General features: G+C 40.9%; 1 protein-coding gene and 1 pseudogene across 1 annotated transcript; both read left to right on the top strand.

Moving 5' to 3' along the window:
* The first annotated feature begins 9,611 nt into the window (after positions 1-9,611).
* On the top strand, positions 9,612-17,060 carry LOC127770211 (uncharacterized; annotated as a pseudogene).
* A 7,713-nt stretch (positions 17,061-24,773) lies between these two features.
* LOC127772006 (uncharacterized protein OsI_031781-like) lies at positions 24,774-25,680 on the top strand. Its single transcript, XM_052297973.1, has one exon. It carries the CDS (start codon positions 24,861-24,863, stop codon positions 25,338-25,340), a length of 480 nt encoding a protein of 159 aa, XP_052153933.1. The 5' UTR covers positions 24,774-24,860; the 3' UTR covers positions 25,341-25,680.
* The last annotated feature ends 825 nt before the right edge of the window (positions 25,681-26,505 follow it).

The raw sequence follows: 26,505 nt of genomic DNA, 5'->3' as shown, positions 1-26,505 counted from the left end.
TGATTAAGTTTGTATATTGCAAGGGTGAGTACCAACCGTACTCAGCAAGCCACCACAGCAACAATGCACATGATAGGGGGTATACAAGGGATGGCTATGGTTCCTTTTGCACAAAGCAAGTTTTGTAATTCTTTTCACAAGCCTATACCTAGCATAGACTGATCAAATTTTAGTACCAGTGTTCACATTTAACAACGACGGTTCTATCCACCATCCATTGTGATCCCAAGGATAGCTTCTCGCCATTGAGTCGTCATGGTTTTCTGAGGACGTCCACCTTCCCTCCTCTCGGGAAGTGGCTCCATCAGCATAAAAATCATCATGCAATATTCCATCCCATACAAAGTTAAGAATTTAGAGTCTAGCCAAGTGTAATACATGTCCCGGTGCTCAATAACCGCGAGCACGACTATTCGAATAGATTTGGTTTACTCACACTGCAGTGGATGTACACTTTACCCGCACTCCGCGACTGCCCAACACATGAGCATCGTCCCAACACATGAGACGCGTCACGGCAACGCTTTTCGATAACCTCGTATTGGCAGTACCCGCTCCATGAACTTAAATCCTCATGCACTCTAGGCTTCCAAGTTTCTAGCAGTGAGAGGAGTTCTGGCGCTCCCGGGAAAGAGAAGCCTCACACACAAATTAAATTATGGTTTAAGTTAAGTTCTCTCTCACACACACTCGTGGAAGTCCTACCAATGGCGACATCGATGTAGGAGCACGCCATGCGGCCCTACCTCAACGGCTGCCCCACGGTAGCGCACCTGCCTCACTCAGGGGTGAACCATTTATGCAGAGATACTACCTCCGCTCGGCTATCTAATCCGATAGGTCTATACCCATTCGAGAAGTACGGTTGTACGAGGGTCGTTTCATGCTTAACTTCATGGCTCGGTCCTTAATTGACCGGGGACGGTACTAGCCTTTTCTAGATACCACCCAAATCCTCCGTCCACCCCAGTCGAAAACAATTGTTTAGTTTTATTTCTCCTTTCACAAATCATGTCATCAACATCATGGCAATGTGGCGCTCATGTCTCCACATGCCGCATCTCAATTACCTTCCCAAAGGTAATTGCCCAAGCATATAGCATTTGATAAATATGAGTATGCATGAATCTAGAGTAGCATTTCTAAGTAATTGTCATAGTTGACTAGGGACTCATACGTAATCATGGTTACAAAGATTTAAGGGTAAACAATAATCAAGGCATGGCATAATCACAAGTAGGATGTTCATCATTGCATGCAATTTTATTTGTAAACAAAATAATTTCGCAATTGAGATCAACATGTTCAAGGAATAGTGATGACTTGCCTTGCACGTAGTCCTGCGGGTCTTGATCCTCGCTCGGATCCGCAACTCCCTCGGGGTCTAAAAGTACATGCGAAGAATAGATTTGAATTCCATTAGAATTCAAATAAAATCTAATAAAGACCAAATCAAAAAGTGAGCACGAGAGGCGAATTCTATATCAACTACATTATTCACGAAATAGGACTATCCCTATTTTAATTTACTCAACCTAAGATATTTTGTGTTTTATAAGTACATTCCTAAGAATTCAACACAATTATCTAGCTCTTAAATAAATCTAAATTTCTACCGCGAATTGATTACTTACAGAGATTACCAAAATATTCTATAATTTTCTATAAAATTTTGCAATTCTATAACTACAAATAATATACAATTAAATTCTAATTATTTTAAATTTCTAAACCTCCTTAACTTCTCCCCTAATTTCTTTTTAGTTTTCCTTTTCTTCTTTTCTATTTTCTTTTCTTTCTTTTTCTCTCTTTCTTTTCGCTCATCTGTTCTGTTCTTTCTTTCTTTCTCTCTCTCTCTTTCTCTCTCTGCTCTCTTCCTTCCCAGGCGGCGACGGCGACCGAAACGAGGGGAGGGGTGGCAGCTTACCGACGGCGACGCGGCAACGGCGCGAGGCGGCGGCGCTCCGGCGCGGCACACACCATGGCGCGGCGGCACAGCAGCGACGGCGCGGCGGCACGAAGGCGGCGGCGCGGTGGAGAGGAAGAGGGGAGGAAGAGGGGAATGGGGTGGGATGCTTGGGCCGGAAAGGCGACCGGGGGGGAGGAATTTATAGGGCGCGGGGAGGGGTGGCCGGCCCTAATGGCGACGTGACGGCGGGGCGCGTGGGGCTCGAGGCGACGGCGACAGGCGCGCGGCGTGCGGCGTGACAGGCGGGACGACACGACGCGCACAGCGGCACGGGGCTCGGCGCGATGGGACAGGCGGCGCGGCAGCGGCGCAGGGCGACGGCGACGGGACGGCCGCATGGCGAGGCACAGGTGCGAGGGCGACGGGCGGTGATGCGACGGCGCACGGCGCGCGGGGCTTGGGGCGGCGAGCGCGTGGCAAGGGCGCGGGGCGCGAGGCGGTGGGTGCGGGGCGCGAGGCGGTGACGGCGACGGGCGCGCGGCAATGGGACGTCGACGGTGATGGACGGCGATGGCGGCTCGGGGCGCGAGGCCGGCTAGGGTGGCGCGGCAGCGGCGACGGGACGCGATGGCGATGGTGGCGCGGGGCTCGGGGCGGCTAGGCGCGCACGGCAGAGGAGGGGGCAGGGCTTGGGGACCTCGTCGAGCACCTACTGCGCAATGAACCGTGCTAGCTCCTATTTAACCCTAATTTAGCCTATTCCCTATATAAATTTTATTCTATAAATCCTAATTTTTGCACAAATGAAGTTTACTCAATATTTGTGTTATTTCAACCAACGGATTCACCCTAGATTAATATTACCCATATTTTATTTTTATATAATTTATTTGAATTTTAATTAGGGCTAGTTCTTATTCCATCGCACTTAAATTTAGTTATTACCAATACGGTCGCGATAATATTTTATTTATTTCTATCCTCACCTAATCTTTATTTTAAATTATGTTTCAATTATTTATTTTGCCAATTTATTTTTAGGGTTTATTCCTAATTGATTATTCTTTACTCACGATCAATGAACTCCGAAATCAAATCCAAATAAAATAGGCGAATAAAATCGGCATGATGCAATTTATTTAAAAAGTTTTTTGAAGGTCCGTATTTTAAGGTTTCGATTTTGTCAGTCGAATTTTCAGTGTGTTACACAGCACTATCGGCGCCGGTGGAACTACTAGGCTACTAGCACGCCCCTGCCACTTGAGATCCTTAAAAACCGGAGAAAAAAAATAAAAAGGAAAAGGAATGGAAAACGCTCCTATCCGGACGCCCAATGGTAAGAAAAAAATCGGATGCCCGCGCGCCTCTTCTCAAACCATGTGATGTATGTTTTTTATCCTGCCCGTTGCAACTTGCAACCCCTCCCCTCTCACTTTAACTTCTGCATGCAGCATGCACTGCTCTGACATAAAGTAGTCCACCCGCTCCTTTTTTTAATTTCCTTTCATATGCTTGCTTGTACTCCTTAATGTATAACTTCAAATAATCTTATTTCATAAAGTATTTATCTAATCCGTAATTTGAGTATACCATTGTATTCACCGCAATTAAATCTTCACAACAAGATCTTACTTGACTATATATTTTTTTTATTTTTTAATGGATTTTTTAATTGTAGCAATGGGTATTTAATGATGTTTTCGCTAGGTCATTTTGAAATGTTGCACAGGGTGTTTTTTAATGTTTGAGGAGGTATTTTGTGATTTCTTCGGTTGATGTTTCATGGTATCATTTTTTTAATGTTACACATGGTGTTCTTTGAATGTTTCAGGAGGTATTTTGTGATATTGTAGCTAATGTTTCACTAGGTCATTTTGAAGTGTTGCATTGTATAATTTTGATGTTTTTCTAGGTATTTTGTGATGTTTAACTAGGTACTTTGTGATGTTTCACTATTGCATTTGGAATGTTCCATGTCGTGTTCTTTGGATGTTTCAGAAGGTATTTTTGTGATGTTTCAGAACGTATATTTCACTAGCTCATTCAAAATGTTGCACATGGTGTTATTTGAATGCCTCAGAAGGTATTGTACTAGTTCATTTGAAATGTTGCATATTGTATTATTTGGATGTTTTAGCAGATGTTTCACTAGGTCATTTAGGTTGTTGCACGTGTTGTTCTTTCGATAATTCACGTGTATTTTGTAATGTTTCAGCGATTACAAATCAATGTTCTATTTATAATATAGAAATATTTCAATTAGTAATATAAATATATATGCTTTATTTATACAAAATATAATCATATGAGATCTCTTTGTAAAGATTTAACTGCAACAAATTCAACGGTGCAATCGGATCACAACTTGTATCTAAAATAATTATTCGTTCTTTAATCCGATTACACCATTGTATTCATTACAATTATATCTTTATAACAAGATATCACACGATTATATTTTGATAAAAAAATGTTGTTTCACCCCTTAAAAAAATTTGTTTCAGTTGTATAAAATGTTCTAGAGAAATGTAACATTAAAAAAATATCGACTGCAACACCATTAACCACCTATATATATGAAACATTGTCTCAGAGAGCGAAACAAGAAAAGTCATATAAGATTTACAAAATATTTTAAAAACTTGATATTGTTCAAATATTTTATATGAATAATGAGTATTAAACTGTAACTATGGAAACATTATTAAATACTTAGAGAAACATTTAAGGAAAACAACGTACAAAATTTGAAAATTAACTAATGAAACAACATATGTATACTAGCTTAAACATTTAAATATAACATGTGCAACATTTCAAAGAAAACCATTAAAAAAGTTAAAATATTTTTTTCATAGAAATATATGCATGTGTGGTCTTGTTTTAAAGATTTAATTGCAATGAATTAAATGATATAATCGGATCGTAAATTGGATAAATAATTTAAAAGATAAACTAGTTTAAAAATTGGCAAAAAAGTCTTATACCTACCCTACTAGCTTGTACTACCCTACTAAGCATGCATGTAGCTACTAGTAACTGGCTATGCCATATCTCTTCTACCGGTATAATCGCGCATGTGACAGAGGCTGAGATGGACGCTCTTGCGTGTGACAGATGCTGAGCTGGGCGCGACGTCCGATTATTTGTATTTTGTCGGACGTCCGACACGTAATCGTCTCCAAAAGGAATGGTTGGATGGATGGATGGGGTATATATATTGGATAAGGCCTATAGTAAGATGTTTACTAGGTGGTTGTGCTCGTTTGCAGGGGAAGCTAGAGGTACACCCGTGGGTGGGGGTCGGGGGGTTGGGTGGGTGGGTGGTGCGGCTGGCTGGAGGCCAGGGGTGTGGTTGTGTTTGTAGGGAAAGTCAAACATGAACCAAGGTTCATCTGCACCTAGAATCTTGACCGTTAATTTATTTCAAGATGTGTGCTAGCTAAATGGACTTACTATAGGGACAAAGAAGAGGGATGGTACATGATGGAACTGTGCTTCTGCTCTCTTTTTCAGCCTTCCAACTTTACCCTTAAGCTATAAACATACAGTCAACATTTATTTCTCAGTGTTCGTTTCATGGTCGGCAACCGTGCAGACATTCTTATACACATTCACTAAACTTTTGCCTCTGAAATGAAATTTACAAAATTTATCAAGTTCCACAATCAATGAAGATATAGAGAAACCACGCAAGATATGATAGTCATCCCAGCCCAAAATGACATTCAGATCCAGCTTGATGTACCTGGAAATGACAAGTTTACAAATTAATCTCTAAAATGAAATGTACTAGTGATATATGTCTAAATGACATTTGTAGAATGATTTATTTGTTTTTGATATATACATGGATTTTTGCGAGCGATATAGTCAATGAATTTTATTCAGTTGAATTTGAAAACCAAAAGAACTGGAACTGGCAACCAAATAAAATATCTGAACTGAGATTTTTAATATTCACAACAAATTTGTGCATGAACAGGGGGGAAAACAAATGCACATGAACTGGGATTTTACACATAATCCAACATTTCAACATTTAACAATAAGATCTAGAACCAACGAAAAGTTTCATATGTTCAAAGACAAAAAAAAATGCACATATGGTTGTCATCTCAATCGAAAAGGCAGAGAAACAATTGGATATACAACTCGATCTCTCTCCCAAAAACATCTCTAATTGATTTTTTTTAATGATATATCTCTAAAATCAAAATTGCCATTGACATGTCTCTAAATGACAATCACAAAAAAAAAATGCACATATGATTGTCATATCAATCGAAAAGTCAGAGAAACAATTGGATATACAACTCGATCTCTCTTCCCAAAAACATTTCTAATTGATTTTTTTAGATGATATATCTCTAAAATCAAATTTGCCACTGACATGTCTCTAAATGAAAATCACTGAGATTTTTTTTATTTATAAATTTTTTTATTAAAATATTTACAAAAATAATTTTATGTTTCAAAAATTTACAAATCTAATCGCTTGCTGCCCTTTGGGAGGGCGATTTTTAAAAATCGCCCTTCCAGAGGGCGGCAAGGGACCTAAATGTAAAATTTTTATTTGTGTTCAAACCCTTTCCACTGGTTTTAATTGCTTAAAAACTAATAATGCTTATTCCATACTCCAAATGATTTTAAATGGAAAAGTGATAAACTGCAAAGTTATAGATCTCATCAAGATCTAGAACTTTTATATAAAGTTTTATCTCCATCCAATGTCGTTTGAAATGTAGATCTGAGATTTTTTAAAATGTGTTTTATATTTTGTAACGAATATTTGGATATCTAAAACATCTTAAATGAAAAAGTTGTTAACTACAATGTTGTAGATCTCCTTGAGCTCTACAATTTTGATATAAAGTTTTATTTTATCTAACTTTATATAATATAATTTTAAATTGTAAAATCATATAGCTAACAAGTTGTGCTGGAAAATTTGCATTTAGGTCCCTTGCTGCCCTCTGGAAGGGCGATTTTTAAATATCGCCCTCCCAAAGGGCGGCAGGCGATTAGATTTGTAAATTTTTGAAACAAAATTTTTTTTTGTAAATATTTTAATAAAAAAATGTATAAATAAAAAAATTCCACTGAGGTAGGGAGCTGGCCAAGCTGTATGGATAAAGTGGGAAGACTGATGCTTGAGCTCAGTGGGAGGAAGAGTACTAGTTGGAGGGTATATTAGGAATGGGACACTGCAAAATGTACCTTGCCATCCAAAGTCCATAGGGGTGAAAGCAGGGTAGGTACAAATTGTTACTATCCACCCCAAATAATCACAAGAGCACGAGTAGCTCATAGAATTTGGGTGCATATGAACTCAGGTGCATATTATCTAACTCCTATATACATATATATGTATATATACATATACACACATATATATATATACACACATATATATATATATACATGTATATGTACATATATATATATACACATATATACACACACGCACATATATATATATATATATTGAGTAAATTTGTTTTGTGCTCATATACACACATATACATACACACATATACAAATATATGTATATGTATACATACATACATACATATATGTATATGTATATATATATATATACATATATATGAGAGAGAGACATGGTGGCGCTACGTGAAGCGACACAAACGGTGCGTGCTACGTTACTTTGGTGGCGCGACTCGCAGGAGCGCCCCGTCCGTGTTTTTCGTTTTTCCCATGATCGCTCCCCCTGACCCGGTTTCCTGATTCCAAGCGTATTTCCCCTTTCTATTCTAACGAGTAAAAAAGAAATCATCTGGGTCCTGTTTGGTTCATGTAGTAAAAAGAAAAGTATTCCTTAAGTTAAAAAGTTACTAGGCTATGGCCGCTAGGTCAAACATTTAGTAGTTAAGTTAAAAAATTACTAGGCTATGACCACTAGTTTCTCCACCAGACTTGTGACTTGAGTAAAAAAATTACTATGTCTCTCTGTTCAGTTAATTAGGTTCACCAGATTTGTTTAGTAAAAAATTGACTATCAACCAACTTCTCAAAGTAAAAAAGTTTACTACGTGTCATATCCATTTTTATCTGCTAAGAAAATTTGTCCTCTAAGTAATTACATCGTTTTATTAATCTTTTGTATTTTTTTTCTCCCACATTCATCCGGTAGTAGTTCAGTTAAAAGATTCTTGAGCGAAATCAGGCGTATATCTACACTTAGTAAAAATTATACTCCATGCAAGTTAGAGGTCGATAATACTTGTCAAGGTCAGAAAAAATTCACTCCCTTATACTTTTCACATCACATTCGGTGTGTTTAATAGTAACTTTTTTACTAACTGAAAATATGACATTGTGAAGGGAATAATTTATTTACTGAAATATTCAGGTTGAAAATCTAATTAGTAATATATTTACTCCGTTCTTCGAGACAATATTCAGGGTTAAACTTTTGCACTTAGAAGAATAAAACGATCAGTAGCTTTTTTACAAAATATATTATTACATCGAATTATATGATTGCAAAAAGTTTTAAAAAATAATACAAATGGAACAAGCTATAGCACCGCCTGTCTTGTTGACGGCTGCCGTGGCAATCCAAACCGTCACCATTCTCACATTCTAGAGGACACAGCAAAGCAGCATATATACAAGTACATACATAGCACTGTCGCCAACACAACGAGAACACACGAACCACCATAGAATTAACATGAAAAATAACGCATAGCACTACGCCAAGAAAACATGAAGCTAGCATCGGGAGTTTGGGACGGAGCAGGTCGCCTGGATTATTAGTAGTGCCTGAGAAGGATTGATTTAGAAATCACCATCTGAAATGCATTATTAGTTATTCATTTAGTCCAGCTTTAGATCTTTAGATGGAATGAGAGAGACTGGAGGCATTGGGCGACGCCGGCTCACTTTGGCTCCAGCTTGGACGGCGTTTTCTTCGAAGAAACCTTCCTCCGGTCGTTCTCCGGTTGCGGCCGAGGGATCTACTGAAGAGCGAGACAAGAAAGGTCGTTTTCGGCTACGCCATGTGGCTGAGGTCGCGGCGGCCTTGGCGTTGAGGCCGAAGCCTGTGCATGTCTCAGCTGCTGCTGTTGATCATCAGGAAAATGGAATCGGTGAGTCTTCTGGTTCTCGTTTTTCAGTTTTGCAGGCTTTGCATGGTGAGGAGTCTTGGCCGTTGGTGTCATCTTCTCTGGAGTGCGCATCAAAGCCATAGAGTGGGCCGCTGCCGTCGCCGAGGAAGTCTCCGCCGAGAACTGTTGGTGAGGCTATCTATTCAGCGCTGCAAGGGAAGGTATCATCCGTTTTCCCGGCGACCGTTTCTGGTTCTACCCCGGCGAGATTTCAATCTCCTCCGGTGGGGAAGATGCGGTTTCAAAAGTCCGATTTTTCTCCGGTGAAGTCTTCCGATTCGGTGAGGTTTCCACTTCATCCGACGGTGACGAATTTGGAATTTCCCAAACTTCCGGAGGTTACAAAATCTGAATCAATTAACGTAAGTCCACAATGTACCCCTTATCCAAAGCCCGCTATCCCCTATAGGCCCATACCCGGGTTAGTTGCTCTTTTTGCGAAAACTGGTACCGTGAGGCGCAGGTGTTTGGTGGGAGATCGATCTGCTTCTCGCGCTCGCTCCTACGCCGCTGTCGCTAGTTCTTCGCCAATGGAGAGAAACAATCGCCAGGGTTTCGGTGCTGGCGGCATGGCGGTGGCTTTGCTCGGGGTTTTCATCCGGGTTCCGGAGGTGGTTTTCCACAGCAAGGCAGAGATGGTAGAGGAGGAAGGGGACGGGGTCGTGGAAAGTTTGGCGGTCACAACAATCGCTATGACTTCTCTCATGGCAACAGTGGTAGATGGCATGGCAACTTTGGAGGAGGACAAGGTTGGAACGGTGGGTTTGGACAGAATGCTGGGCCAACTGGCTTCAATTCCGGTTTAGGGTTCCCTTTGGGCTCTTTTGGCCGGCCGGCAAGTGATGCATCTGGGTCACAGTTCTTCGGTGTGCTGTCGTCTGGTGGTCAATTTGCAGCGACGGGTGGATCTAGTGGTGTGCCGGCAGGTGGCATGGCGCCGCCGGCAGGTGCTTTTGGGCCGCCGGGTGGTTTATACCCGGGTGGAGTTCCTGCAGCTGGTCTTCCGCTGGGTGGTGGTGGTCAGGGAGCCGCTGCTACCTCTGTGTCAGCATCGCTAGTGCTACCTGCAGGTTTGGCGCCGAGTGGACATGTGGGTAAGATTGTTGGGACTTCTGCAGTTAATTCAGTTGGTGTGATACCGAGTTTTGGAAGAACTTCGGCTAGTGGTTCTGCAGGTTTAGCTGCAAATACCTCTGGGTCAGTTAGTGGATCGGTTGCTGTGGGTGGTACTCTTGTTGCTGCTGCTAAAACGGGTGATGTCATCACATCTGTTACCCCGGCGGTGGGTGCTGAACCCGCACAACAAGGGTTGCTTGTTTGCGCCACTGATTCAGAGAAAGGTAAATCAAAGGCAGACACTAAGGGCATTAGCAATGCGTCACAAAAAATGCTGAACCTCAGGTGCCATGTAGACTTAGGACACATATTCCACAATGCAATAGAGCCTAAAAACCTAAGTTTATAAAATGGAAGACACAACTTGAGACTTTTCAGCCCACAGTGCGTGACCCAGGCGAATCTATGGCCTCGTAGCCCAAATTTGTGCAGAGGCGTGAAATTCCCGTCATACCCCCGCATGATGCCCCTTCTGGACGGATCGTCTTCTCCAATCCTCCCAATGGAGGCGCAGGAGGTGGTCGTGGTGCCAGATTCGGCTCCACCGCCGGCTCCAGCAACCCCACCGGCAGCAGGACCACGGGCGGCGGCAGCGCTGTCGCCGGCAGCAGCTCTACTGGCGGAGCCAGCGCCAGCTGCTCCAGCGCCTCCGCCAGCAGCAGCAGTACTGGCGGATCCACGGCCGGCTGCTCCAGCGCCTTCGCCGGCGTGCAGCAACACTGGCAGCGGTAGCGCCTCCACTGGCAGCTGCAGCAAGGGCGACTGAGGTGGGTTCTTAGTGAATAATAGTGCTAGTTTTGGCTGCAAGTTCTTGGTGAATCTAGCTGTTGATTTCTGAGATGGTTGGCAATATTGTGAATTTTTGATGTGCCAATGAATTCTGAGGAGTCTTATCATGTCTTGCTCTGTTCATTAGAATGTATGTGTTTTTTAGCGTGGAGGATGATGGCTTGGCAGTATAGTTTCAGTTCTCTGAAAATCAATTCGCTGTACAGAATGCAGGGTACTCCAACTTCAGCCTTGACTTTTTATATTCAGATTTATAATTTCAAATACTAGTATATTTATACATTGAAAGTTAAATAATGATGTTCCTCTGATGTTTGATGGTTCAGAGTTTCTATGATTCTTGGACAGTTCAGTGTGAAGTCTGATTCTTTTTCAGCTCAGTGTGAGAACATGGTATATATCCCTGATTCTTGGACACATGATTTCTGGGTTTAGGATTTGACATCAACCTACCTCGGTCTACAGCGACGGCGACGGCCGCGGCTGTGCCTGCTGCTGTTTCCAGCGTCGTTCCCCCGGTGGCCCGGTGCCACCGCAGGCGAGAAGAGGCAAAGCGCGGGAAGAGGAGAATCACGCGCGCGCGAGGGCGATTTGGGGATAGAGGGAGAGAAATCGCTGCGGGAAGAACGGCGCGGCGAAGCCACAGCTCCACAATGCGCCCGCGCGGCATATCCCCACGCCAACCCGTCTCGATTCGGCCGAAGAACGGGTGCCCAACTTGGGTCACGCGCGCCTGATTTTTGTGGGCCCGTTGTGTAACGTGGCAGCGAATTTGGGCTGCTCACCTACGTGGACTGCTCGGGCTGAATGCCAGCGAACCGCATTGTGAATGGCCTAAGGGATTGGGTAAACCTTACTGCTATAGGTGTTTGACTAAGGGGCATACTCTTCAGGAGTGTTCATCAAAATTTTATTGTGAAATTTGTGAAAGTGTAGATCACATTGCTACCCGGTGTCCTGTTTTTAGATCAGCTGTGAAACCTACTGCTCAGTTATGTGGTTATGAGGGTGATGGTTTGGGTTTTTTTCATATCCCCCTCCCAGCTGGACAAAGGATTAGGCATGACTCCAGGGCGGCCTTGGTTAAAATATCTAATGGTCAGATGACAGTTAAAGCTGTTGTATCTGAATTGGAGAGGTTAATTCCTGGTAAATGGAGGTGGGTGGTACATGATAATGGTGATAAAACTTTTCATACCATCTTTCCTTCTGCTGCTGAGCTGAATCGCATGGTGGAATGGGGAAAGGTGCACACTAAAGTTGGTGAGGCTCAGATGAAGATCATAGAAAGAGGTGTTGGGAATGAGGTGAAATATGTCATTCCAAAAGTTTGGGTTCAGTGTAAGGGGCTTCCTTCTGAGTTGAGGGAATATTTAATTATTTGGGCAGTTGGTTCTATTCTTGGGATTACTAAAGCTGTTGATATGTTATTTACTAGAAGGTATGAGATAGCTCGTTTACAAGTTTTGGTCCTTGACCCATCTCTAATCCCTGATGTTGTTGATGTGGCCATTGGTGATCATTTGTATGAGCTGTCTTTTAAAGTGGAGTCAGATATTGGTGCTGGGGATCCTGTTCCTTTGGATATGGATAATTTTGGGGATGGTGATGGGAAGAGAAATGACGATGGGGAAAATGACAAGGACATGGGAAAGAAGTCTGGACCTGGTGTCTCTGATGTGAGTATGGCTACTGATAGTAATCTTACTGAGAGGGGTGGTCCTTCTTTTACCTCTTCTCAGTTGAGTTTGATACCGGAGTCAGAAGGTTTGACTGCGTCTGACGAAGATTTTGACGGGTTGGATGAGGAGACCGTGTTGGTTGAGCAAGAAAAACTGGTTGGAAAAATCTCTGCTATTCCCGAGGCGTTAATTTCTCCATCCAGGAAAAGCAAAAGGAGAGCTTCTAATAGTGATCAGCTTGTCCTTGAAAGAGCTGAAAGGTTGAAAGCGGAAAAGAACTTGGAGAAACCCCATGCTAAAGGTAATATGGATGTTAATGTTTCTTTTTTACAATTTATAAATGATCAAATTTCTGCTTCCCTTAATAATCTAGGTGTGATTCCTTCAAATAAAAATGTTATTCTCAATAATGTTATAGAAGATTTAAAGTGTGTAGAGAAAAATAGGTTGAGTGAACATATTAGTTCCTCTGTTAACCAAATTCCTGATGTAATTGTTGAAGGTGAGTTAGACGATCAGTTCGATGATAATACTCTACTACAACATTTATGTGGTGAAATTATGGAGGAGGTGATGGATTTAAGTGGGAATAGTGATAATATTCAGTCCACTTTGGATTCCATGGTACCTTCTACTAATAGTATTTCTAATGGTAAGAAGGGTAAAAAAAAGAAGAAGAATAATAAAATTAGTTTTAAATGAAAGGAATCTTTTGGAATTGTGATGGGTTCAAGGACCCGAAAAAACATAAGTTTGTTTCTGATTTAACCAAAGAACATCAACTTGATTTTATTGCTTTATCTGAGACTGTTAAGAAAGAATTTTCTACAGCTGCTCTTAATAATCTTTGTGCTGGTAAAGATTTTTTGTGGCATTGTAAACCTCCTAGAGGCAGATCTGGTGGTCTTCTGTTGGGTATTAATTTATTAAATTCTGACATTGGTTTGATTGATGAGGGGGATTTTTATATTAAGTTTCATTTGCGAAATAAAGCTAATAATTTTAAGTGGGCCTTAGTGTTGGTGTATGGACCTGCACAAAATGAGTTTAAGGACCAATTTCTTGCAGAATTAGTTAACATGTGCAGTCATGAGACCTTACCAATTCTTATTGGTGGTGATTTTAATATTATTCGTAGTCCTAATGAAAAAAATAATGATAATAATGATGATAGATGGCCCTTCTTATTTAATGCTATTATTGATGGGTTGTGCCTTAGGGAGATACAAATGACTGGTAGGAATTTTACTTAGGCAAATAATCTGGCACACCCAACCTATGAGAAACTGGATAGAGTTTTAGTGTCGACGGAATGGGAGCAAAAATACCCTTTATCCTCTGTTGTTGCTCTCAGTAGAGATATTTCAGACCATACTCCTTTGCTCCTAAATACAAAATCTTCCTCTTTTAGTAACGCTCAACATAGTTTTAAGTTTGAACTTGGTTGGTTGTTACGTGATGGATTTGTTGATATGGTAAAAGAAGTTTGGTCTGGGGTGGATGAGGGCAATACTCCTATGGAGCGTTGGCAAGCAAAAATTCGCCGCCTAAGACAGCATCTTAGGGGATGGGCTAAACATACCAGTGGTTTATACAAAAAAGAGAAAAAGCATATTTTAGATAAGTTGGAGGCGCTGGATAAAAAGGCAGAGACTGTTCTCCTGTCTCAAGAGGAAGTTGATATTAGATGGTTTTCCAGGAGTAGGTTATCTGTCATTCTAAGGGAAGAAGAAATTAAATGGTATCAGCGGGCTAAGACTAAGGATATTTTAGAGGGTGACTCTAATACAAAGTATTTTCATTTAGTGGCAAATGGAAAACATAGGAAAACTAGAATTTATCAACTACAGGAGGGTGATCATTTAATAAGTGATGATGCCAATTTAAAGTCGCATATTACCACTTATTATAAAGGTCTTTTTGGCCCTCCTAATGAGTCTGACCTTCAGTTTGATGAGAATTATGTTGCTGACATTCCTCAAGTTTCATATTTAGAGAATGAAGCCTTAACTAAGGAATTTTCTGAAAATGAGGTTAAGGATGCTATTGTCCAAATGGAACATAACAAAGCTCCGGGCCCAGATGGATTTCCTGCCATTCTGGGAGTTTGCCTTTATATTCGCTAACTTTGGTACTATCATTCTTTTGCCTAAGTGTGCTGAGGCTTTAAAGATTCAATAGTATAGACCTATATGCCTACTTAATGTTAGCTTTAAGATTTTTACCAAAGTTGCTACAAATAGAATAATGGATGTCGCTCAAAAGGTAATTAGTCCTACTCAAACTGCGTTTATTCCTGGGAGAAATATTATGTAAGGGGTGGTTATTTTACATGAGACTTTACATGAATTACATCGCAAAGATAAAAGTGGTGTAATTTTTAAGATTGATTTTGAGAAAGCTTATGGTAAAGTTAAATGGCCTTGTGTACAACAAACTTTGAGAATGAAAGGCTTTTCTCCTAGATGGTGTGAATGGATAGCTTCTTTTGTTCAAGGTGGTCATGTTGGTATAAAAGTTAACGATCAAATTGGTAATTGTTTTCAAACTTACAAAGGACTTAGGCAAGGGGATCCTTTATCCCCTATTCTTTTTAATATAGTAGCTGACATGCTTACTCTATTGATTAAGAGGGCTAAAGAGGCGGGACTCTTGAATGGGGTTATTCCTCATCTTGTTGATGATGGTGTGTCTATCTTGCAATACGCAGATGATACTATTATCTTTTTGGAGCATGACTTGCAACAGGCAAAGAATTTGAAACTGATTTTATCGGTATTTGAAAAGTTATCTGGCCTAAAAATAAATTTTCACAAGAGTGAATTATTTTGCTTTGGTCAGGCAAAGGAATGTTATGAACAATATTATGATATTTTTGGTTGTAAGTTAGGTACCTTTCCTTTTAAATACCTTGGAATTCCGATGCATTTTAGGAAGCTTTCTAATAAAGATTGGAAACTTATTGAAGAGAGAATTGAGAAAAAGCTTAGTAGTTGGAAAGGCAAGCATTTATCTGTTGGTGGTAGACTGGTGTTGATTAATTCTGTTCTTTCAAGTTTAGCCATGTTTATGATATCTTTTTTTGAGGTGCCGAAAGGGGTTCTTCGTAAAATTGATTATTATAGATCGCGGTTTTTTTGGCAAGGGGATGACCATAAGAAAAAATACAGGCTCACTAGGTGGGATGTTGTTTGTCAACCCAAGGACCATGGGGGGTCTTGGGATTCATAATTTGGAGATACAAAATAAATGTCTTTTAAGTAAATGGTTGTTTAAGTTAATTAATGAGGATGGGGTTTGGCATGATTTATTGAAGAGGAAATATCTTTATAATAAATCTATAACCCAAGTTGACAGGAAACAAGGTGATTCCCATTTTTGGTCTGGTCTTATAAATGTCAAAAGTACTTTCTTAAATATGGGTTCTTGGATTGTCAATAATAGGGAACAAATCATATTTTGGGAAGATAGATGGATTGGTAACTTGGCTTTTAAGGATAAATATCCATCTTTGTACGCAATTGTTCGGAGGAAAACATCTTCTATTGCCACTGTTATGGGATCTGTTCCGCTTAATGTTTCTTTCAGGAGAGCTTTAGTTGGTCAGAATCTTGTTTGTTGGCATCAGTTGTGTGCCTCTATAGTACATATTCAGTTGAATGATTTGTCTGATAGTTTTAGATGGAATTTCCATCAGAATGGCTTGTTCTCGGTGAGGTCTATGTACCTAGCTTTAATTAATAATGGCTATATCGAGAGAAACAAGTGTATTTGGAAGCTTAAGTTGCCACTTAAGATTAAAATTTTCATGTGGTACCTGCTTAAAGGGGTTGTGTTAACTAAGGATAATTTGGCAAGGCGTAACTGGAATGGCAGCTTGAGGTGTTCTTTTTGTTTGAAGAATGAGTCTATTCAACATCTCTTTATGGATTGTCATTTTGCGAAATTTCTATGGAGAGTAGTTCAGTTCTCTTTTGGTTTTAATCTTTCAGTTAGCATATCTCATATTTTTAATGGGTGGCTTTTGGGAGTTGATAAGAAAATGAGTAAACTGATACTTGTTGGAGCTTCTGCCATTTGTTGGGCAATATGGCTGAGTAGGAACGATATGGTTTTTGACAAATCACCATCATTTTCCTATATGCAGGTTATTTTCAGGGCAACTCATTGGCTCCGGTTTTGAGCACAACTACAAAGGTGTGATGAAGATGAAGAGTTTCTGAAGGTTGTATGCCGAAAGTTGGAGACCACGGTTATGCAACTATTTGCCAATTATGGTTGGAGATTTACAAATAGACTTCAATAATTGTGATCTCCTTACGTTAGGCTGGTTTCAATAATAGTGATCTTCGGTGTGTTCTATTCATTTAGATTTACACTATGTTCATGAAAACTACTATGTAATAATTGGCTGTAGCTCTTTTGAGTAAAGGCCGGGATATTATATTCCATTATCTAAAAAAAATTCATTTAGTCCAGCATTGGTGACAATATTTTTTCAGATCACTTGTATGAGTGCACTTCATCTTCTGATGCACCTGCATGTGTCATTGTTTGGGTTAAAATATGCTCCTACAAGATGAAATTTTGCTCTACACTATGAGTAGGCAGGCTTAGTGGATTGAACAAATATTATGAGGCTATGAGCATTGCATAGGATAGGCGACGCTTACAGGTTGAAAAAACAAAAAAATAATGAAAACTCATAGAAAACCTAGATGGGGATTTCATGGTGTATATTAGGGTGAAATGACAAATGTTGATCGTATGAATCAAGCATAATCTAGTTCAGTGGACAATCAAAATTGTAGCAATGCAAGATCATAACTTGCAAGATCATAGTTCTTCTATTGTTTTCAGAAGCTTAGAACAACGCTGCATGCACACACCAGAATAGTCAGATGATTACACATATATAGCACCAATGAAACGACCAGGCAACAACTCGTGATGTGTATTATTTTAGGTACGATGTATCTAATCTACTCACTGAATCATGCATGAATATATGGATACACTTCAATAGATCAAACAACCATAATGCAGAAGGCATGAATCTGTCGGGAATCAAAGCAACTCACGTGAACACAGTGGACACAAATCACACTTACACGTGAAGAGTACAAGGAAGAAGAAGAACACAACACACAGAGTATTTGTGGCACCACGCACAACTTGTGCCTTTTCTCTTTCTTTTCTTTACTCCACACACTAAACGATTACAATGAGCAGCTATATATAAGCTACTAATGCACACATACACTGGATGAGCTACTTGATCCACTTTCTTCGCACACGATGCCCCACATCCTTGGCCGCATCTCCACAAGGCTTGGCGATATGCTAGCTGCATGCATCAAGGAGAATTAACCCACCACGTGCAGGCCTAACTAACTAATCCATGCAAGACTCGGCTAATCACTTGCCCACAATTATGCATGGCTAACTAACTAAGCTACGTATATGTGCTCTCATCTCCTGGCTCTTTATTGGCTCACTACTCACTGCCAACCACTACTCACTGAGCCATGCAGCACCCACGTACATATAGCTAGCTCTCCAGGCCATGCAACACACACATGCATATAGATAAACATGCTGAAATTAAGAAACAACAAGATTAATTTCTAACAGAATCGACGATCAGTCATAGCATCAAATTGATTTGATAGTTGCCAAGATATTGATGATCTATTGGATCAGTTGAGAGGTGCCAAGATATTTTCTAAGATTGAGCTGAGATCAGGATATCATCAATAGATGGTTAAGAAAGAAGATACGCGAAAGACAACATTTACAACAAGGTATGGACTGTACCAATTCACAGTTATGCTATTTGGAGTTACCAATGCTCCAGCTGTGTTTATGACATTGATGAATCCCACACTGTTGGATTATCTTGATAAGTTTGTCATTGTCTTTCTTGATGACATCCTTATCCACTCAAAAAGTAAAGAAGAACATATGCTGATGGTCGTTATAGACAAATTTCGACCATCAGTATATCCAAAATAAAGAGGAACTAGCTATGCTTGCATGCATATTTTATTTAAGAATAATCTATCTCCACTAGTACTTGAAATTTTATTTGTTTGAAGAGAACATTACGTAATTCGAGGAGAATCGACGGAAATCAACCGAACAATCAATTGAACTCCATTAAGAGGTAGACTTATAGGTTGATGGGCTTATAAATCCAGTGAAATAACATCAAATGGGTACAACCACCACACCACAGGACCGAGGAATCAACAGGAGGCACACCTTCCAAATTGTGGTCCATTTAGGCCAGGCTAGGGTTCTTCGCATGGAAAGCGGTAGAGGCTGCTCCGTAGCTTTGGTCGTCGCACTCTAATCTGTTTTAGAAGAAGCAGCCAAGTTGTTTCTTCTCCATGCTGGTCCTATTTTTAACTATACATTGGTTACGCACCAAGGTTATACTAAAACGTCGAGCTCACGGGAGTTGGTTACTGTTCCGTGTCTACACTTGCAGGAGATAGTGAATGAGAGTCTTACCTAGGTAAATTGGTGGCGATTTACTCTTGGTACTGATGGTCCTTAATGCTTCTTGGACCTCCCTTCTTTTAAATTGGTTCGCGTGTGTTTTCGCTAGGCGCATCCTTGTTATAGAGACGTCGGGAGTGTTCTTAGCGTAGTTGTATGACTTTGATGTAATAGAACAATAATAGAAGCTTCCATTATCTAAAACTAGTAACCTGTTACCATGGCCATCCACCAAACACCTGGCTGCTCGCTAACGACATGTGCGGTGACCCACAGACATGGCACATATGCATGCAACCAACCAATTTATGACCACAAAGCTCCCGCGCCTTACAGACTATTTAAAGCAATCACGTCCCACTTTCATAATAGCAAGCAACTCGTCGATCTAGGTTAGCTAGTTGCTTGCGTCACGACTATTTAGAGCCCATTCTAATAACGATTTCTATGTTACTTTCGTCACGCGACACTTGTGATCCTGAAACTCTGCATTCCAATTTGCAAACCTAAGTACTATGTTGAGAATGGATTATAACAACCTGTTACCAATAGTAAACATAGGAAATAAAATTGTTATATTGCGAACTTGTACAATCACCCAAGTCTTATATTACCAGCTTCTACAAGCAACTTTTAGTCAACCTGAGGACTCTCATTTTACAGTGGATGAATAAAGAACAGAGGATTATCCTAGGTTACGAAGTTGAAAAATGAGTTCCTTATGACACCTTTTTAGAAGAAGATGTCCGGGTAGCTGCGTTTGGGATAGAACATAATAAGGCCCCTAGACCGGATGGTTTTTCAGCGTAGTTCTATCAAAACTTTTGGAATATCATTAAAGAGGATTTGATGAATATATTAAACGAATTTTATGCGGAAGTCCTCCCACTGTCCAGCCTCAATTTTAGGGTAATAATGCCCCTTCCGAAAGTTCAAGATGCATAAATAATACACCAATATATAGACCAATATTTCTGTTGAATGTCGGTCTTGAAATTTTCGCCGAGGTTGCAACTAATACAGTTAATTCTCTGACTGGTCATGTCGTGAGCTCCACATAAACTGGCGTCATGCGAGGATGCAACATCCAAGGTGGTATTGTTAATCTACGCGAGACAGTACATGAATTGCATCACAAAAAATTGAATTGTGTGATATAAAAGGTGGAACAAAACGCAACTGGTAAGGCGATCAAAACTGTTATTTCTCTAACAATAAGGAGGCAATTAGACAACTTTTCTTTTAATGCTGCTCAGACTAATTAGTTTGTTCCATCATTTATATGCCATCTAGAATTACTCCACCTGATAATACTTCACACGTGTTCACACTAGTTGGCTGTCGGGTATTTAAAAAGATATGCAACCATATGTGGCGGCTAACATGTGTAGGTTGGCTTGCTTATGCAGGAACTATATGGTTTCAAGACCAAAGATACTCGGCTTCCTCTTCATCAAGTCACGAAAATCGACCCTTAGTTAGCTGCACCAAAACTAGAGCAGGCCTGTCACGCCCAGAAATTCACTAGTAATTTCCGAACTTATTTGTGCATAAAATCCTCGTCTAGGAATCAGCCGAGGTATACAAACTGACAATTTAATATACAGATTCATCAAATTAACTAAAACGATAAATACTTACTTAAGAGGCACTTAGTCCTCACCATGAAGAAAACTACAGCGGAAAATAAAATCTAGCGAAGCTCCGGCTCCACTCCCACGGGCAGCTCAACTGGGGTATAAGCCAAAAGTCTTCTCCTTCGCAACTTGTCTTCAACTGAGGTTTGATTGATTATTGCAAGGTGAGCATATGACATACTCAGCAAGCCACACAGCAAATATGCAAGTGCACAAGGATACCAAAGGATGGCATAATATAGGGCTCATTTGCAAAAGCAGCACTTAGCAAACAATTGAGAATTGTAAAACAGTAGAGTAATTAATCATCAATATTAATCAACACTGAACAGCACACCCATGCTGCACAGGCCCAATCATTCTGAACAACCATACCCGGCTGCACAGATCTATCTCCAAACCAGGAATATACCATTCCAAACCAGGAGCTAATCAAATTATTACCAGTTATAGCATCATTTATTATGGTGAGAAGGGTGAGACTAATCACGAAAGACATTGTTAGACCCGCCATGACCGCGGGCACGGCTATTCGAATAGTTTTACTCTGGCCAGAGGTGTACCACTGTACTCACAAGACACAACCCACCAGCATGTTACCGTGTCCGCGCAGACACGTCACCATGTTGAGTGATTGTGACAAGACCCCTCGCATAACTCAACTCAAAGCAGTGCACCGTTCCTGGATCATAATCACCCCCTTATAAACAAGGCATGGACTCCCCAGCGACCCCCATGGACTTATCTCCGCCACTTCTCAGTCTGGTGCTCCGCAATGAGCCTTGTTATACAAAATGTCCAGCCGTTGCCCATTCTGGCTTGTGGTTGGCACGGTTAATGTTTCACAACCGAAAATCGTGAACCGGTCCTTAATTGTCATGAGCACTTCCATCAAAACCATGTGCTCACAACCCACCATTATCAAGTTTTAGTGGGCACATTAATTAATTAACCAATCACGATTGACCATCGTGAGCTATCATTAAATATCCATCATTAAGTAATAGTGAAACATTAGTTATCCTAATCGTGTGCCAAGGTTTCTAAGCATGGCTAAGCAATTATGTCTAACATGTAGCTGAACCGATATATAAAGCTCAACTAGTCAAATTATAATAACCCAAGGTATCAAGGAACAGAGTAATCAATGCAAACAGGCCATAACAAAGGAACAGGTTCACACCATCCGGTGACATTCGAAAATAAATGCACAGTTGAAATAAATAGAGAATTCAAATATAGGATCAACATGCTCAACGGAACTGTGTTTGGGATCTGTATGACTTGCCTTGCAATATTCAGTCTTCAATTAATCTTCTTGAACACTTCCGACGCACTCGCGGACCTTTGAAACGACGGAAACGACAAACTAAAACGCAAAACGAGGAAAACGAATAAGAAACTCCAAATAAACAATACATATAAAGTAAACAAACATGTAGATCATAATTTTAGATGAATTATGAGACTTGAACGGCCTCACTCTGACTTCATATGAATTTATTACGAATTTTACAAGATTAAATCTAATTAAAGCCTATTTAAAAAAGGATTAAATAAATTTAATTCAATTTATGGATAATTTTAATATGTAGATCTTTATTTTATACAACTTTTGCAACTGGAACCACATTAAACTGAGTTACAATGAATTAGTTATGAATTTTTAAAGATTAAACCGGATTAAAGCATTTATATGGATTTTAATTGAATTATGACGCAATAATGAATTATTTTTGAAAAGGAAAAGGGAATTATTGCGTCATCGGCTCAGGTTTATGGTGGACCAGGTGCAAGACGGCGGCTCACGGAAACGAACGGCCGAGATCGATCCATCCAAAACGAACGGCCGAGATCTATTGGCCCACGACCGGTCCACGGGACAAGGCGACTATGACGTCGGCGATGACGTCATCACCGGCGGCGGCTCGGGCGCGCAAGCTCGACGGCGAACGACGGCGAGGCGGCGCAAACGGAAGACACCAACGCGTAGAGGACGATGCGGCGAACTCACCGGTGACCAAAACAACGGCGGAAGATCAACGGACGGCGACGGCGTCGAGGAAGAAGCGGCGGCGACCTTCGGCTTGACGACGACGGCAGTGCTCCGGCGACCTACGGCGATGACGGAGGGGTGGACGAGGTCAGCGACGGCTTGGCGATCACGACGGCGGCCTTCACGAACGACGACGACGACCGGAGCGGCGGCGGCGCACTGTTGGACGAACGGCGGCGACGGCGGCGCTAGGCTACACGGGGCTAGGGCGCTACGGGCGGCGGCGGACGAAGGCGAGGGTGGCGATGGATAGCGGAGACACCGGGGGTCCTTTTATAGGGGTTGGAAGGTGGCAGCGAGGGCCCACGGTGACCGGCGACGAGAAGGAAGGTCTAGGTATCGGGGAGAGAGACGAATCCGATTCGAGATCGAATCCACGGATTTCCAAACGATTTTAAACGACGATTCCAAAAGAGAAAAGGTAGAGGAGATCCCGGAGATCCTTTCCCCTCAATTGATTTCACCGAAAACGGAAAGGAGCGGCCGAATTTGGAAGGAGACGGCGGCGCACGGCTCGGCTAGGGTTCGGGCACGGCAGCGGCGCGAGGAAGACGAAGACTGACAGGTGGGCCCCACCTGTCAGCGGAACCGAGAGAGAGAGGAGGGTGGGGCGGCGGACTGGGCCGGCTTGGGCTGAGCATGCGCAGGCCGGGGAGAGGGAGAGAGAGACTTGGGCCGACTTTCGGCCCAAAGCCAAAAGAGAGATTTTAAAACCTTTTACAATTTAAATTATTCATGAAATGCAATTTCATTGATTAAAAATACTTCCTTGGCTCAAATAAATCCCAGAAAAATCTAGGAACTATAAAAACAAGAGAAGTATTTAACAAAATTTTATCTAGCCCACTTTTATATTGAGATTTAACAAATTAAAAATTAGATCTTCTCTTTTAGGCTTTTAAGATCATTTCTAATAATTCCTTTTAGACAACAATTTATAATTTAAGGATTTCTAAACAAGAAAAGCACTTAACATAATTATAACTAGATCATTAATTGATTAACTAATTACTGAATTGTTCTTTGTATCATTTATGAATTGAGCTCTGAAAAATCCGAGAAAATCTCAGAGAGTATAATTAATCATGGAGAATTTAATAAAAATTAAATCCATCCATGCTTTAAATTTAGGAAATTTTATTTCCCACATTTAACTTCACTTGTAAATTAATGAATATTTAATATAAATTCTATTAATAATTTATTAGATAATTTATAAATCCTAAAACGAAAATTTCAGGCTGTGACAAGGCCCAAGACAAGCAAGAGCAGTCAGTCAGCACCGCTTAGGCAGGAAGCAGATTGTAAGCTAAGAATACTCGAAGAAGGAGCTCGCTCAGCCGAAGCCCTAGTTCAACCAGAACAGTAGGGAAAGCGATAGAGGCTGCTCCGTAGCTTTGGCCGTTGCACCCAAATCCGCTTTAGAAGAAGCAGCCAAGTTGTTTCTTCTCCCATGCTGGAGCTATTTTTAACTATACATTGGTTACGCACCTAGGTTATACTAAAAAGTCGAGCTCGCGGGAGTTTGTTATTGCAGTGAGTCTACACTTGCAGGAGATGGCGAATGAGTATCTTACCTAGGTAAATTGGTGGCGATTTACTCTTGGTAGTGATGGTCCTTAATGCTTCTTGGACCTCCTTTCTTTTAAACTGGTTCGCGTGTGTTTTTGCTAGGCGCATTCTTGTTAAAGAGAGGTCGAGAGTGTTCTTAGCATAGTTGTATCACCTCGACGTATATGAACGAGTTTAATAAAAGCTTCCATTATCTAAAACAAGTAGCCTGTTACCATGGCCATCCACCGGACACCTGGCTGCTCGCTAACGACATGTTATTGGGAGAAATGCGCGGTGACCCACAGACATAGCACATATGCATGCAACCAACCAATTTATGTGCACAAAGCTCCCGCGCCATACAGACTATTTAAAACAATCACGTCCCACTTTCATAATAGCAAGCAACTCGTCATTCTAGGTTAGCTAGTTCTTGTTGCATTGAATCATCCCTCATCAAATCATTAGGATATATACTTCATGATGGCCAAGGTCTTCGCACTTATGCTTGTGGTTATTACAGTGTCAACCATGTTAGCCTCACCCGTGGAATGCGCCAACAAGATTGCTGGTACCGTCCCTATTTCAGCATCGGCTTACAACTTTACGACAATGATTGATATCTTTAAAGTGGCCATGTTAGTGCCAACGGAAGATTGCACGGCCAATGTTGACACATGCATAAGTAATACATGCTCCTACATCCGAAAGGCCCTCGATGGTGTTGTTGCTGTTGCACTACCAGCAAATAAGGCGGAAACTTTGGAGGCCACTTCCAAGCAGGCTACGGTTGCTGCCTCTACTCTCAACATGGCCAAGGCTACAGGAGAAAAGAAACAAGTTGCCGCGGTTTCCATCGTCTACATGATTGCTGCTGATGCGGTTGACGCAGCCGCGCCCGCTGACAAGCTTAGGGTAATGGATGAAACATTTAAAGCAGCCGCTGCTCCAATCGCTTGAGCGAGCAACACCTTATCTGATCCATCCATCAACGAAGATGGAGCATGCTTCCGCAACTGCCACCAGATGCACCAAGTAGCATCACGATATATCCCTCATATAATGCTTTTGTTATTTAAACTAATGTAATTGCCGGGTTTTTTCATACAGTCTTACTCATGCTAATGACTTGGTCACATTCGATCAGAGCATCGTTGGTCGAGCCATAAGGCTAGATAAGACCTACTGATTTGTTTAATTGTCTCTATTATTTTGTATTGCAATTTACAAATCGGATATTTATATATAGTTGGTCTGATTAAAGGGCTTTGCATATGTATATTCGTACATACCCGCACATATATATACATTATGAATGTTGTTCAATATGAATTTAACATTTGACAACTATACATTGTATTTGTATGCAACATTAACAAAACTCACAAACCCATCATGCAAGTCAAAAGAAAAAGGTTAATCATGAGAAAATGTTTGTGTGATCCCGAACCACACAAATTTACTTTAGGAGGTTACCTTCATGACAAATAATTTATGATTTTTTTTACGATTAACGGTTTCGGACACATATAGCTGTTTCTAACAAAGCATGTGGACTTCATATGCGTCATTTCTACCGGAGCTTTGCTCATCTCCATTTCCGTGTCATTGGAACAGTAAAACGGTCATATGACCTCTTGTTCATGCCGTTGGCACAAGAACATGATAGCTGGGACCCAACTTGGCTTCAACCATATGTATCAACAGCTATAACAAAAGACAATTTTGCGCTTGCACCCAAAGGAAAAAAATGGAAAATTGGAAGCAACAGATTGCTCTAGATTATCCCTAGAGTTGGTATCGGTGGTGGTGCGCGAGTAAATAACTAGAAGTTTTTCCTTTGGGGTTAAGCCATGGCAGAAATCAAGTTGTTTGTGGTGACGTTGTTGCTAATTGAAAGCAGGAGCAATAGTGACGTACTCTAGGTGAGGATGGTCATGCATCCATGAGAGAATAAGAATACTCCTTGCATAATTAATTATCAGAAGGTAGGTGTGCAAGAGTCTCACACTAACAAGACCATATACTATAAAAAACAGTAAGTCAAACATGTAACCATCTATATACGTTTAGAGCCCATTCTAATAACGATTTCTATGTTACTTGCGTCACGGGACACTTGTGA

The sequence above is a fragment of the Oryza glaberrima genome, chromosome 4, assembly GCF_000147395.1.
Source record: "Oryza glaberrima chromosome 4, OglaRS2, whole genome shotgun sequence".
Taxonomy (NCBI): domain Eukaryota; kingdom Viridiplantae; phylum Streptophyta; class Magnoliopsida; order Poales; family Poaceae; genus Oryza; species Oryza glaberrima.
The sequence above is the reverse complement of the archived record's forward strand: the minus strand, read 5'-3'. Positions and strand labels throughout refer to the sequence as shown.

Coding starts and splice junctions, on each gene's coding strand:
- LOC127772006 (XM_052297973.1), top strand. CDS start 24,861: ATGATGGCCAAGGTCTTCGCACTTATGCTTGTGGTTATTACAGTGTCA.